The sequence below is a fragment of the Zalophus californianus genome, chromosome 3 (genome assembly GCF_009762305.2).
Source record: "Zalophus californianus isolate mZalCal1 chromosome 3, mZalCal1.pri.v2, whole genome shotgun sequence".
Lineage (NCBI taxonomy): Eukaryota > Metazoa > Chordata > Mammalia > Carnivora > Otariidae > Zalophus > Zalophus californianus.
The window spans coordinates 79,992,240-80,006,220 of NC_045597.1; the positions used below are offsets into that span (position 1 = coordinate 79,992,240).

The 13,981-nt window shown below is 45.6% G+C and overlaps 1 protein-coding gene across 2 annotated transcripts; it reads left to right on the top strand.

Moving 5' to 3' along the window:
• Window positions 1-2,996: 2,996 nt before the first annotated feature.
• On the top strand, window positions 2,997-8,968 carry GJB2 (gap junction protein beta 2). Of its 2 annotated transcripts, none has more exons than XM_027589821.1 (2): window positions 2,997-3,186; window positions 6,910-8,968. In XM_027589821.1, exon 2 carries the CDS (start codon window positions 6,927-6,929, stop codon window positions 7,605-7,607), a length of 681 nt encoding a protein of 226 aa, XP_027445622.1. In that variant the 5' UTR covers window positions 2,997-3,186; window positions 6,910-6,926; the 3' UTR covers window positions 7,608-8,968. The 2 variants fall into 2 exon arrangements, with proteins under 2 accessions (XP_027445622.1, XP_027445623.1); XM_027589822.1 differs by lacking the exon at window positions 2,997-3,186 and adding an exon at window positions 3,394-3,428.
• The last annotated feature ends 5,013 nt before the right edge of the window (window positions 8,969-13,981 follow it).

The following is a 13,981-nucleotide window of genomic DNA, read 5'->3' on the forward strand; positions in this document are numbered from 1 at the left end:
CCACTTTAAACACCTGCAAAAAAGTTCAACTCAATTATAAACACCTGGCATTTGCCTGTTTGCTCCGAAGCACATACATAAAAATATTAGTCATATGTATCATGGTCACTCTGAAGTGACAAGGTGTGGCTATAACAGCTCCTCATCAGTTAATCATCAATAGCTACTCGATAAGTAAGTGCCTGATTTTTCCTGGGAATTGCTTCATTCAAGACCAATTACTCCTGGGAATTGCTTCATTCAAGACCAATTACTCCTGGGAATTGCTTCATTCAAGAACAATTTTTCCTGGGAATTGCTTCATTCAAGACCAATTCAGGAGAGGCCAGAGTTTTTTCCACAAATCCAAGTCAAAAAATATTCCCTATATTGCTCAGTGCCTACAAATTAATAAGACAAATGCAGGCCCATCAAGCAGCAGGCTCACCCTGAGCACCTAGCATGTTCTGTGGTCCTGGGAAGAGGGCAGAACTTTCTCTAGGAGCTGGTATGTTCAAAGATGAAGACATGTGAAAACAGGGCGACAAATTAAGGCTTATTTTCAATGTTTACCTTTAACAAAATGAGGCTTTTAACCAAGAAGAAAAAAGTCAGCAATATGATTATGCTATTCACAAAATGATTACAGGATTTACAAAAGTATTAATTTGTGCTATGATCTGCTAATTGTATATATGTCTAAGCTCATGTGGAAATAACTTCAAATATCCAAACTTAAGACCCTTTTCCATCTTAACCTCTTCTTTTCTTCCTTCTCTACTCTGGAGGACACAAAAACATATATTTAAGATTTTCTTCCTTACCAAGTCTGGTAAGGAAGAAAACACCAATACACAGAAAAACAGCAAAAATCACACAAAACAGAACAAATCCAGGTTAAGACTTAAGAGCTGAAGGAAGTCTAGCTAGTCCCCAAATAGGAGCAGCTGTGATATACAATTAGCCGCACACTAATTATGTAAATCAGGAGAATAAGTCTGGGAAAACACGGATAAGGAAGTTGAACAGCAACCTATTAATCGGGAGACAGACACTAAAACCTAAGGTGAAATTTTTCAATGGGGGAAAGTGAGTCAACTTTCAATCTCCAAACCATCTTTACCAGCAAGCTTCCTACAATGGTTCTAGAGCCTTCCTTCATTCCACCTCAGAGTTCTAAACAGCGCTGCCCCCGCAGCTCCCGGCGGCGGGGCGGGGGGCGGGGGCGGCGACTGAAGGGAGGGGCCTACCGGCCAGCTCCCCACCATCCATCCTGAGACACCTCCCACCTCAACACTGAGGTGTGCTCAGACCCAGGAGGTTCCTCTACTCCACCCGGCTTTGCTTTAAAGTAATTTCTAAAAAGCCGATTCAGCACGTCTCTCAGATGGGCCATGTAAAGGCTTTTGGCAGCTCCTGGGGCTTTGTCTCTTCATCAACGACACTCCCTCATATTCTAAGATTTAGAGCGGGAAGGTGGGGTAGTAACCGCGGGAAAAAAATTCACGTTCGCCCATACAAGAATGGCCTAAATTGGCCCATGGCAATGGCGCGCCAGTTTTACGAGGAAAAGTCGATGCTTTCACACTAATGGGGGCAATCATGGGAAATCCATTTCTGAGGCTAGATCTGCTCTGTCAGGGTGAATCATCATCTTTGCTTCACATAAAACTGACCTAAGGAAAGGTGAGCATGAGAGCGAGTGAGCATGCCTGCACTTCCACACTGGCTGTTCTTTGCAGGAATCATGAACCAAGTTACCTGAGCAGATAACAGCCACTGAGGCTTGATGCCCCTTCCCCAACGTGGCCTGGCCTGCTCTAGCAGTTTTAATTCTCCGTCCACTGCATCTCGAGACATCAAAATACCCAAACAAGTGTGGACGATGAGATCTCATAATCCGAAATCAAGCTTCCAGAAGAACTGAGCAGCCTAGGATCTTCTCCAAAAAGCCTATCCATGCTCCCCTTTCATGGTGTGTGTGTGTGTGTGTGTGTGTGTGTGTGTGGGTGGGTGTGTGTGTGTGTGTGTGTGTGTGTGCGCGCGCAGGGGAAGGGGGGCCCATAGACTTCATTCATACTCTTTCTTTCTGAAAAATCAGGGTCTCCCCCACCCCACATTTGAGTAACTGCGTTGTGATTCCCCAACTGTGGAAGGGAGGAGGAAGCGGGCAGAGCACAGGTAGAGCACCCTCTGCCGTGGTGCAGATGGCCGGACATCCACATCCAGGGCCCTCGGAGAAGCCCCATGCCATCCTTGGCAAGAACAAAACTTGTCTCCCTCACCACCTCCAGCCCTAACCCTTGGCATATTGTTGAAAGTGGTCGGTCAAAAAGGGAAGTCAAGGAGGCCTTGGCCTTTGGGGGGAGGAAGAAGCAGGAACTTGGCCAGCCCTGGTGGCCCCACCTGCTCGCCCACTCTGAACCCAAATTCCAAGGAGGGAACGGTCACCCTGTGCCACCGCGCTGCAGCGGAGAGCCTCGCAAGGAACTGGAACCTCCATGGCCTGAACTTAAACCTTCAAATCGTTGGGAACGTCTGTTTTTCTAATAATTAAAATATATATATATATATTAAAGCAGAGCTTTAAATACAATAGTACTGTTGAACTAGTCCAAGTAGAAATAATAACAGCAACAACTATCCTTTAACCCCACCCATCCCCAAAACGCAGAGAGACGAGGCCTGGGGCTTTGCATCCTCCTCAGGTCACAAGGCTCAGCCTCCCCTGGCTTGGACCCGGAGCGGAGGGGCTGGGGTGTCGAGGCGGGCCCAGGGCGCTTGGAGACCAAGGGGAATCCAGGCGCTCCGGGGTGCTTGGGGGCACTACCGGGCCAGGATCTCCGGTACCTCGGGGGGCGATCGAGGGATCCGGGTCCCGGGGAAGCTCTGGCTACCGAGGAGGCCCTGCGCGCCCCGCCCGCAGCATTGGGGGCGGCCGGGCAGCGAGGAGCCGCCCCCTCCGTAACTTTCTAAATAGCTTCAGGGAAGAGGCGGAGTGTGGGGTGCGGTTAAAAGGCGTCGCAGGGGCAGGCAGGTGTTGAAGACCCGACGCGCCCGGCGCGCTCCGCTCTCCCGGACTCGCAGCCAGTCGGCGGCGCCGCAGCCCACAGCTAGCGCCGAGGCGGCCCCGGCCAGTGCCGGCCCAGACCCCGGGGAGCGCACAGCCGCCACCCGCGACCTCGCCGAGCGCTCCCTCTCGCACAGGTGAGGCTGCGCCGCCGGCGCCCGACCCTCAGCGCCCCGGGACGGCCTGGGCTGGGGGACCCCGCGCCTGGAGGAACCCCGGGACGGCCAGGCCTGGGGGACCTAGCCGCGGCCGGGGAATCCGGGACCCCCAGCTGGACCCGGTGTGCACTGAGGCCCCTGCGCCGTCCTTGACCCGGACAGTGGCGACAGCGGACCTGGGGCGGAGGGCAAGAGGCGAGAGCGAACTTCTGGAAAAGGGAGTGAGTTCCTTCAGCCGAGTTCTGAAATTCGAATCGGGCTGTTCCGGCTGGATTTGCAGCGGCGCGCCGGGGAAGGGAACGTGGTAACAGAACCCCAGAGCCAGTGATCGGGTTCGGCGCGCAGGGCGGGGGAGGGGAAGCCAGCCAGCCGGAGACAGTTCGACCTCGGCGTGAATGATTGTCGATAATATTCCTCCCGGGAAATTCTCGCACAGCCGCCGGGTTGCTTTAACTGCAGCCACTAGAAGTTTTTAATGGGCTGAAGGCTTAGTTCCTGAAGAAAAATCCATTTCGTTTGTTAGCAGGAAGCCTTCACAGGAGGAAACTGACCTTTACCTCCTCGCACTGCCTTTGCAAAGAAAATCCCTCAGGTCGAGGTCTGGCAGAGATTAACTAGAACTCCCTGCCCCTTGTGAGCCCAGAGCCCCAGACCGCGGCCTAAATCTGAGTTGAGAGTTTGGTTGCTTCTCTTTTTCCTAATCAAGAACGTTTATCTCCAGGTGGGCTTTTCCAGCTGGATGGAAAGCTTTAGGACATTTGTTTACAAATGAGGTAGTGTGCAGCTGAGAAACGTGTTCTTTAGGACGGTTGCTTTAGCCCTTCAAGGTTCTCTCAGTGGAGGGGGGAAATAAGCCTAAATGATGTGTGTCTTTCAGTTTTCTGACAGCCGGACCCGTCTGACCGTGAGCATTTACTTGGTATGACCCTGTCTTGAGACGTTTGGTGACAGCCATGTCCCCGTTAGCCCTTTGAGTCTCTTTCAAAACTAGTGCGCTCAGTCAGGAGCAATTACAGACGCCTCTGAGGGGGTGGGGGCGCTCTGTGGAGAGGTCAGCCATCCAAAAAGTAAGGATTGAGAAGAAGTTAAGGGGTAAGAATTCCTTTTGCCTTTTCTGCAACCTGGTGATTCACCCAGTGCCTTCCCTAGAGAACAGAACCAGCTCCTCAACTCACTGCTGGCAGAACTCCAAACAATTACAGGGTGGTGTGGGCCAGATAGGAGCCTGCCCATGACCCATCTGCCAGGTCAAGAAAGGCAGGAGAGCAGCTCCCTGGGTGATTTGAATATTGAGAACAATTCCAGCCTGCTTGGTTAGTCCATCTTGAGCTATTACCCCTGTCTCATCTGGGGAGCAAATTTTAATTTGCTCCTCTTCCTAGAAGGATGTTTTAAAGATCCTTTAAAACATTTTGGTGGCAACTCAACCAAAAGCTTTAAAAAACACAACAACAATGTAGGGTTTACTTTGAACTGAATTTTTCTCAACTGATGATGATTGGACTGGTTTATAGTAGAGTGTGAGATCCTTGGTACTCTGGAAGAGGCAAAGGCATAAGCCCCATCCCTAGATTTTTAGCCAGATGTATTGAATTAAACCATGGACAGTTTATTTCAGTGAGTGTTCTGCTTTCCAGTTGGTAAGTGCCGATGAGGAACTGGACTGTCTAATTTCATAAAATTGTTTGGTTAAAAGATGAATTTTGGCTCGCCTAGGAACCTCCTAGACAGTCTGTAAGAGTCAGGGCTGAACCAGGACTAAACCCTGGTTTCTTCCAGTTGATGTGTCTCTTTGTCAAGCTGAGTAGGACTAACTGTTTCCCAAGCACATTTCAATCTTACCTAGTTTTTTCTGTCTGGGACTCTTCTCCATGTCTCTCCTGCCTCCTCTGGCCAAGGTGGCATTGGATGGCTTCAGCCAGACCTTGGTGCCCCACAACAGCGCCCAAGATGAGGCACAGTGTTGAAAGGCGTTCGTTCCAAGCCTGCTTAAGAAGTCCATGAGGAAACAGGACCCAACTTGCTCAAAATGAGGAGAGAATTTAACATAAGAAGGAGGATTCACTATCAGCTTAGAAGGGGTGGAAAACAGATCACTCACCAGAATCGTAGAGAGGCGAAATCCTGTTTACAAAAGAGGTTGATTGAGACAGATGGGGTGTAACTATGAATAAATGAAGACACCTCATATCCTGGAATGAAGAGAAGGCCACTGTCTCATGAAAGATTGATCCACAGGCTTCTCCAAATCCCTTTTCAATGAGTAGTACATTAACCCAGCAGGCTTTGGTTCTAAACTTCAATGCAGTGACTCACCCTGTAGGGCCAGTGATGGGGGGAATCACTGAGTTAAATTTTCTGTCATTTTTCTTAGTGTGCCTCTTTAAAATGCTTCTAAATTAAAACCAGAGCCCTAAATAAAAATGTACAGGTACAATTACCAAACAGATATCCCTCAGTACTAACTGAGCAATCAGTCCCAGCATGGCAGTGAGGACCACCAATCCATATACAAAAAGTATGCCAAAATCCATGCAGAGTGGCTTTGCTGCATGGAAAGACTGATTCTAACCTGCACCTTATGTAGAAAAAAGAAGTGAAGGCTTTTGTGAAATTTTAACTTGGGAGTACCTTAAATAGAAACTTTACCATTGATACCAGTCATTTTACTCCTACATCCCAAGTCCATGAATGTGAACAGAAATATTTTTAAGGAAAGTGGCTCAAGGGTTCCTGGGTGGCTCAGTGGGTTAAGTATCTGCCTTCCGGGGCACCTGAGTGGCTCAGTCGTTAAGCGTCTGCCTTCGGCTCAGGTCATGATCCCGGCGTCCTGGGATCGAGCCCCCCATCGGGCTCCCGGCTCGGCGGGAAGCCTGCTTCTCCCTCCCTCTCCCACTCCCCCTGCTTGTGTTCCCTCCTCGCTGTGTCTCTCTGTCTAAATAAATAAATAAAATCTTAAAAAAAAAAAGAGTATCTGTCTTCCGCTCAGGTCATGATCCAGGGTCCTGGGATCAAGCCCCGATGCGGGGCTCCCTGCTCAGCGGGGAGCCTGCTTCTCCCTCTTCCTCTGCCGCTCTCCCTGTTTGTGTGCGCTCTCTCTCTCTCTCTCTCTCGCTGTCAGTTAAATAAATAAAATCTTAAAAAGGAAGGAAGGAAGGAAGGAAGGAAGGAAGGAAGGAAGGAAGGAAGGGGCTCTGCAGGGAGATGTCCCATTGGCCTTTAAGGCAAGGCTGGCCTCAGCTAGTATCAGTCCCACTGGTATCATCCAAAACTTGAGGCCAACAGGCAGATGCAACAGCTGAGTGCTGACCCAGTGCTGAGTAACTCAAGCAGAGTCTGCAGAGAGTTGGGTCAGCACTAATTAGTGCCTTTAAGTTAGTGAGTACTTTTGCTTGTGGTGCTCCTCCCCCACCCCCCAAACCTTTATTGTGTGCTAAACATTGGGTGAATTATTCTGGTGAATAAGCTACTCTTTATTAGAGAACACATACAAACATGTTCCAGGTGGTTTGGGAACTATACATCTAATCCTATGGCAAACTAGGTTGGTTTTGTTTTCACCTTTTTTGGTGAGGTTGTGTAAGAGTTGGTGTTTGCTCAAGAAGAGATTTAAGACTGCTGACTTACCTGGGACCCAGAGAAATTTCCCAAATTCTGTCCTGACTAGTCACTCCTGTATTGTGTTCACTTTGTCTTTTCCAGACCGCGCAGAGGAGAAGATGGATTGGAGCACACTACAGACTATTCTGGGGGGTGTCAATAAACACTCCACCAGTATTGGGAAAATCTGGCTCACGGTCCTCTTCATTTTTCGCATTATGATCCTTGTGGTAGCTGCAAAGGAAGTGTGGGGAGATGAGCAAGCCGATTTTGTCTGCAACACTCTACAGCCTGGGTGCAAAAATGTGTGCTATGATCACTATTTCCCTATCTCTCACATCCGACTCTGGGCTCTTCAGCTGATCTTTGTGTCCACACCAGCTCTCTTGGTGGCCATGCATGTTGCCTACCGGAGACACGAGAAGAAAAGGAAGTTCATTAAGGGAGAGATAAAGAATGAATTTAAAGACATCGAAGAGATCAAAAGCCAGAAGGTCCGCATCGAAGGGTCACTGTGGTGGACCTACACCAGCAGCATCTTCTTCCGGGTCATCTTTGAAGCGGTCTTCATGTACGTCTTCTACATCATGTATGACGGGTTCTCCATGCAGCGTTTGGTGAAATGCAATGCATGGCCTTGTCCCAATACAGTGGACTGCTTTGTTTCCAGGCCCACGGAAAAGACTGTCTTTACGGTTTTCATGATTGCAGTGTCTGGAATTTGCATACTACTAAATGTCACTGAATTGTGTTATTTGCTAATTAGATATTGTTCCGGAAAGTCAAAAAAACCAGTTTAACACATTACCCAGCTAGTGGATAAAAGATAGGGTGAAAAGGATGAGGCACAGGTGCTTTGCTGTCAAGGCACCGTCACCAGCATTTCCCAAGATCAAGATTCTTACCTTAAACACAACCATTTGAAACTGCTCTAGATCTCAGTGAAACTCCAGATGCCTCCAACAGAGCATTACTCTCCTAAAGCTTGAAAACAAAGGCATAATTCTATGCCTATACTGATTTTTACTACAATTAGTTCCAGTAAAACCCCATGCTGGTAGGGGTTATGGGTGTAGGTACTCTCAGATTTTAAATAAAGGACATCAGCGTTTGTTTCTCTTTCTTTGAGGAAAGGAGAGAAATGCCAAGTTCTAAAGAGGACGCTGAGAAGTTTGGGTTGATCCCCTTAGGGCTCCCTTTGCCATAGTCCCCGAACTAAAGGTGAAAATAGAGATTCTTGATTCTTTTATTCTCTTGGGAAGTTTTAGTCTCTAACAATGGGCAGGGTTATCTAATGCTTCAAACTCTGTCATGCTTTTTTTTTTAAGTGAAAACTTTAAAATGGGATATGTTCTTTTGACTGCAAGATGTTTTGAAACCATTAGATGTTCCTCCTATTTCAAAGGCACAGATTATTAAAACATGTGCAATTAGATACTATCACTGAATTTAAAATACGGCCTTTCAGTTTTGAATAATTTGCAGTGCCTGAGAAGCTGTTTGCTGTATTAATTTTGGTATGTAGCACATGAAAGCATTCCAGCCTCTCACACGTGAAGCCACCTAGAAGAACTTAGTGATGGCTTATAATAGCAAAGGGCCTCATTTCCAAAATTTAGGTGTAATTTTGCATGAGAAATATGGACTGGATGGACCACCAACCACTACCAACTACAGGCTGGCTCAAGACACCCTCTTTCCTTTACAGTGTTTGTCTTTTCCATTACTGTGGTAAATGGCAGGAACACTGATTGAAAGAGATTGCTTGGGAATATTTTATTGCCACAGTACAATTTAATGGTGCTGAACAAAATGAGGGGAGGGGTAGGTACCGTTTTTAAAGAACAGATGGAAAGACTAGACTCTAAATTCTGATGATTAAAAATGAGTTTCATCTACTTCAAAAGTTTGCTTCCCTCTTCAGCATCCAGTTTTCTTAAGTGAAAATAGAATTGGTAGACCTTTATTTTTAAATAGAAACTAGAGTTTAGATAAGTATTTAGCAGTTCTATAGGATAAACTGAACCCTAATATCATCATTGTGCTTGACATGTTTTCCAAAAAATGGTACTCAACATATTTTAATGAGGGTAAACATTTTCCTGTTGCCAAGAATAGCATTGTAAAAACATTTTGTAATAATAAATAATAGCTTTAATTACATGCTTGTAACTAAAATAATTTTGTAATGTCTCATGTCATTTAAAATATTAAAATATAATTAATTCATAAAATAGCTATTTAAAATCTATTACAGTTTTTAATAGAAGGGCAAATTTTAATTTCATCTATAGCCTATTTCGTATGTTAATATTTTCTATTTCATAACCCCAAATGGGTAAGTTACCAGAGTATCTGTCCACTATTCTGGGATTCCTCTGCCACTTACAGAAAAGTCTCTGTTACTAGAAAGCTTGACAAGGGAGGGAGAAGGAGAGATTATTTTTGCCCAACCACATGCTCACCTTGAACTGGTTTTTGACAAACACACATGTGTGTTTAAAGTATGATGTGTGGACTGGATTTGTAACCTGGAGAATGCCAAGTTGGGTTCATGTGACCACTCTGGCTCCAAGAAGAATCATGGAAGTTGACACTTAAAAATGTGATTCATGGTGAAGTTTGGCCGAGCCATTAGAAGAATTCTATAAGGTGTCTTTTCTAGGGAATTTTCTTTCTGTATATTTGTATGTAATCAAAGCTGGTCTTGTGAAACTGCTTTTTCTTCCTTAGTGCCCACTTCTATGGGAAATAAGCCCGACAGGTGAGCCTGTCCCTGTGTGTGTGAGTGCCTGACACCAGAAGGCCTGCCTTGCCCTCACGTGCTCTCCCCTGGTTGGCCAGCAATGCTTCTGTCCTTTCAGTAGAATGAGCCTTCAGTCCAAGGACCTCAAAGTGTTTTACACATATTAGTAATTATGAATATTTTTATGGAGAACCATACACCATACACTTTTAAAATGGATTTAAGAGGACAAAAAAACCAGAGGTGCCTAGGTGGCTCAGTCAGTTGGGTGGGTATCTGACTCTTGATTTCGGCTCAGGTAATGGTCTCAGGGTCGTGGAATGGAGCCCCGCGTCAGGCTCTGTGCTCGGGGGGGTCTGCTTGAGATTCTCTCTCTCCCTTTCCCTCTGTCCCTCCCCTCCACTCTCTGTCTTTCTCTCTCTCTCAAAAATAAATAAATCTTAAAAAAAAAAAAAAGCAGACAAAAAACAGCCAACTTTCATCCAAGTAATAGAAAAGGGATAAGAAATAGTCCCTGGCCATTTTCCACTATGCTCTGCATGCAGCCTGTTAAAACAGCACATGATTTTTAAATAGATATGTTCACTCTTAAAAGCTATGAAGATTATTACTCTCAAGATTTTAAAAGACTGGGTCAAAGTAATTACAGATTATTGCTGACCACTTTTAAGAACTTATAGAGCGGTCTGGCCACATGCCTGAAAATTAGAACTTGAACTCTGAACTTGAATTTAAACCTCAATATATATCTCAAGTTTGTCCTTTGTGCTAGGTAAGAAAAAACTTTGCTGGTTGGTTGGTTGGTTGGTTGGTTGGTTGGTTGGTTTTTAACGATTCTGCCAAAGGACCTTGTGTCCGGTTGACTGCATCAAGGCCACAGCCTCTCTGGCCTCACACAGGCCAGCCTCCAGGAAGGCCTCAGCATGGACAGAGCATCAGTGTATGTGGCCTTGGGAGCTTATCAAGCAGTGGGTGCAGCCCAGCTGCTAATTCTACCTGGTACAAGGTTTATTAGTAAACTGGCACTCACGATCTCAACTCTTCCGTAAATATACAACCGTCAAAAGGTGGATTGCAACTGGTACAAGTGAATCAGGGCCAACTCAGGAGGACAAAGGTAGTATTCTCCAGGGTGGTCTGGCCTGAGCTGCCCATCACTGCTATCACTGACCTCGGCGGTTGACTAGAAAGCAAAAGGCAACATGCTGAGAAGGGTTTATGGTGGGTAGGCAGAAGCTCACTTATATCTCTGGACCTCAGTTTTCTCATCTTAAAATGGGCCGACTGAATACTTCCCAAGTTTACTGGCAACCAAATATGGTAATTCACGTAAAAGCTTTCTATGTCGTAAAATGCTAAGTAAAATACTGCCATCTCTTTTCCATTAGATAGACCCCAAGCTGGAAAGATGATTGGTGGTATTTTAGATAGAAATGACTCCAGCAAAGCTTGATAAACTGAAAGGTGGAAAAAATGCACATTTACACAAAGTCTGAAGTAAGCACAATACAGAGGGAGGAGAGACTAGCCACATAGGATGGGCGAGGAAGGGTTGAGTGCGAATGTCACAGTGCAAGAAGGGTGATAACAGCTATGTTGCTCTAGTGAAAGAAAAGTCCACAGGGCGTTAAAGTTTCCATTCATCTAGTTAAGATTCTCTATGACCAAGTGTTTTATGCATATGATCTCATTTAATCCTCACAGCTGCCCTGGCAAGAATAGGCCTTCAGATAGTACTCTTCCTATTGACCGGACAGGGAAGGCATCCCTCAGGGAGATACCATATCATACTCAAAGGCCAATAGCAGACAGTCCTATCACACAAAGGGTGTGGTGGGTTGGACTTCTAGAATTCCCCCAGTGCCCTTAATTCCCGAAGCTAGTAGCCAACACCATAGGGACTCCCCATCTTCCCCAGTGTTGATAGGGTTAAGGAGGAGTCCTTACTTCTTGAGACACTCCATTCCATTCCTGTGCATCTTGAATTATTCATTTACTCAGCCAATATTTACTGAGTACCAACTGAGTGCCAGGAACTACTGGGCACAGAGACTGCCAACAAAACAAAATCTCTGCCTTCATGTTGAAGGAGGCAGACTACAAACAAATCCCTGTTGATTATATATGCTTCAGATAAGTGCAACGGAGAAAAACAAAAGTGCATAATGGAAATAGGAAGGGCCAGGGGCAATGAGAATTGCTGTTTAGTATAGGGTGGTCAGGGAAGGCCTCTCTGCTAAAAGCCTAGAGTAAATGGAGAAGCAAGCCAAACGGATATCTCAGGGGAGAGTCGTCCAGGGAGAGAGAAAGTCCTGGACACCAGAGCCAGGGAGAGAATGGGAAGAGATGAGGCCAAAGAAGGGGTGGGTAGTACAGACCACGTGGGGCTGGAGGCCATCAGAAGAATTCCCTATTGTTGTGCTGAAATCTGCCTGTTTATAACATCTGTTCTGCCCTCTGGTGGACCCAAAGTAAGTCTATTTTCCACTTAATAACCTTAAATAACTGAGAACAGATCCAAGTTCAACCCCAACTTTATTTTCCAGCTCCACAGCTCCACATTTCCCAGTTGTCACTCATTCGTTCATTCAATATTAAGCAACTACTGTGTACCAACCTACTAGGTACCAGTAAATAAGAAAGAATAAAACAGGGGCGCCTGGGTGGCTCAGTCGTTAAGCATCTGCCTTCGGCTCAGATCATGATCCCAGGGTCCTGGGATCGAGCCCCGCATTGGGCTCCCTGCTCAGTGGGAGTCTGCTTCTGCCTCTCCCCTCAGCTCATGCTCTCTCTTTCACTTTCTCTCTCTTAAATAAATAAAACACATTCTCTAACCTCAGGCAGTCAGGCACTAGCACTCCAGTGCCAGGAGTTTGCAGACTCCCCCTCAGGACAGGGGGTACACTCTTCAGTACGTCAGGGTCCTCCAGAAGGGAGATGCAGCACTCCAGCATGGCGCAGCACTGGGGTTACTCTTCTAGACACATTGACTCAAGTGAGCTTTTTGAATGCTCATCACCTTTCCTCACCTTCAGTTACAAGACGCCCAAGGTGATTTATGTAATTACAGAATTAATATATAAATATATTTGCATTGAAAATTAAATACAGAAATATATAAAGTCAAATGTGAAAGTCTCATTTCACAACTCTGATTAGAAGTATTAACCTCTCCATGTATATCCTTCCAGTCTTTTCTCTATGTTGTTACAGATACTTATATACATATACACACCAACATACATAACCACTTTGCATTTCCTACATATGTTTTTTCTGTGATAGCTTCTCATCTAGTACTATGCCTTAGAAATCTTTCCGGGTCAGTATGTGTAGAACTAACTTCTTCTTTTTAACAGATATACAATATTCCATAGAATGACTGGGCCCTAAATTGTTGAATCATTGCCTTGTTCATGAACAATTGCACTGGTTCCAAGTTTTCAGACTACTCCCCATCCCCTTTCCTTCCCACTCTTCCACCCCCACCTCCTACCAAACTTTGTAGTATATGTCACGTTCCAACCTACACGCAAGCCTCTACATTTTCCCTGTCAAAATTTCATCTTGCTGATTTGGGCTCATCCCTCTAGTCCATCCAGATCTTTCTGAGCCCTGTATTCAGTTCATTGGCAATTCCTTCCAACTTTATGTCATCTGTCAGTTTAATTAGCCTGCTTTCTCTATAGTTATTTAAGCCAATAAAAATGTTGAATATGGAACAACCACCCAAGATTTCCTTCCAGCTCAATGTCAGTTCATCTTATCAGCATGACTTGAGTTTGGAATTTTAAGGATAAATGTACTCAGCTGCATCTAATTCACAAGTTTTCATCTTAATAGTAAGGATATTATGACAAACTTGGTGAAGGATCTTACAAAATACCTAAGAATATTTACCATTTCGTTATCCATTTTAAAAACGCATCTATTAGCTCCTCCTATGAGCAGAGCTTTGTTCTAAGCCCCTGGCAAATGCAAAGATGATTTTAAAAGGTCACAGTGTAGAAGGCAGATGTGTATGACGTGTTTACTTTACAAAACAGTACAATATGGAACCAGCTGGATGTGACAGGCACACCAAAGCACCACAGAAAGAGTTCAGGGTGTGAAATAGTTTCTTTTGGGGACCCACAGAAACAGAAAGTTAAATCATGAAAGATCGCAGGCTTTTGCCAGGAAAAGAGCTGAGACTAGAGGTTAGTTTGGCTGTTTCCATTTCTTTGGGAAACTAAATAACTTATCAAAGACTTTTTCTACCGCTCGAAGTTTCTCAGAAGCCCTTAGTCCAGACTAGAACCCACCGAGATGTGGAAAACCTCTCTCTGCTGCCATCTGCTGTCAACCAGGGTAACTACAGGGCGTGGCTTCCCTGAGTGATGGCGGGGTGGGAACCGCCGCGGGCGCCCGCCCAACTTCAGTTTTCTT

Bases quoted from the DNA above. Each gene is read 5' to 3' on its own strand.
- GJB2 (XM_027589821.1), top strand. From the start codon at position 6,927: ATGGATTGGAGCACACTACAGACTATTCTGGGGGGTGTCAATAAACAC.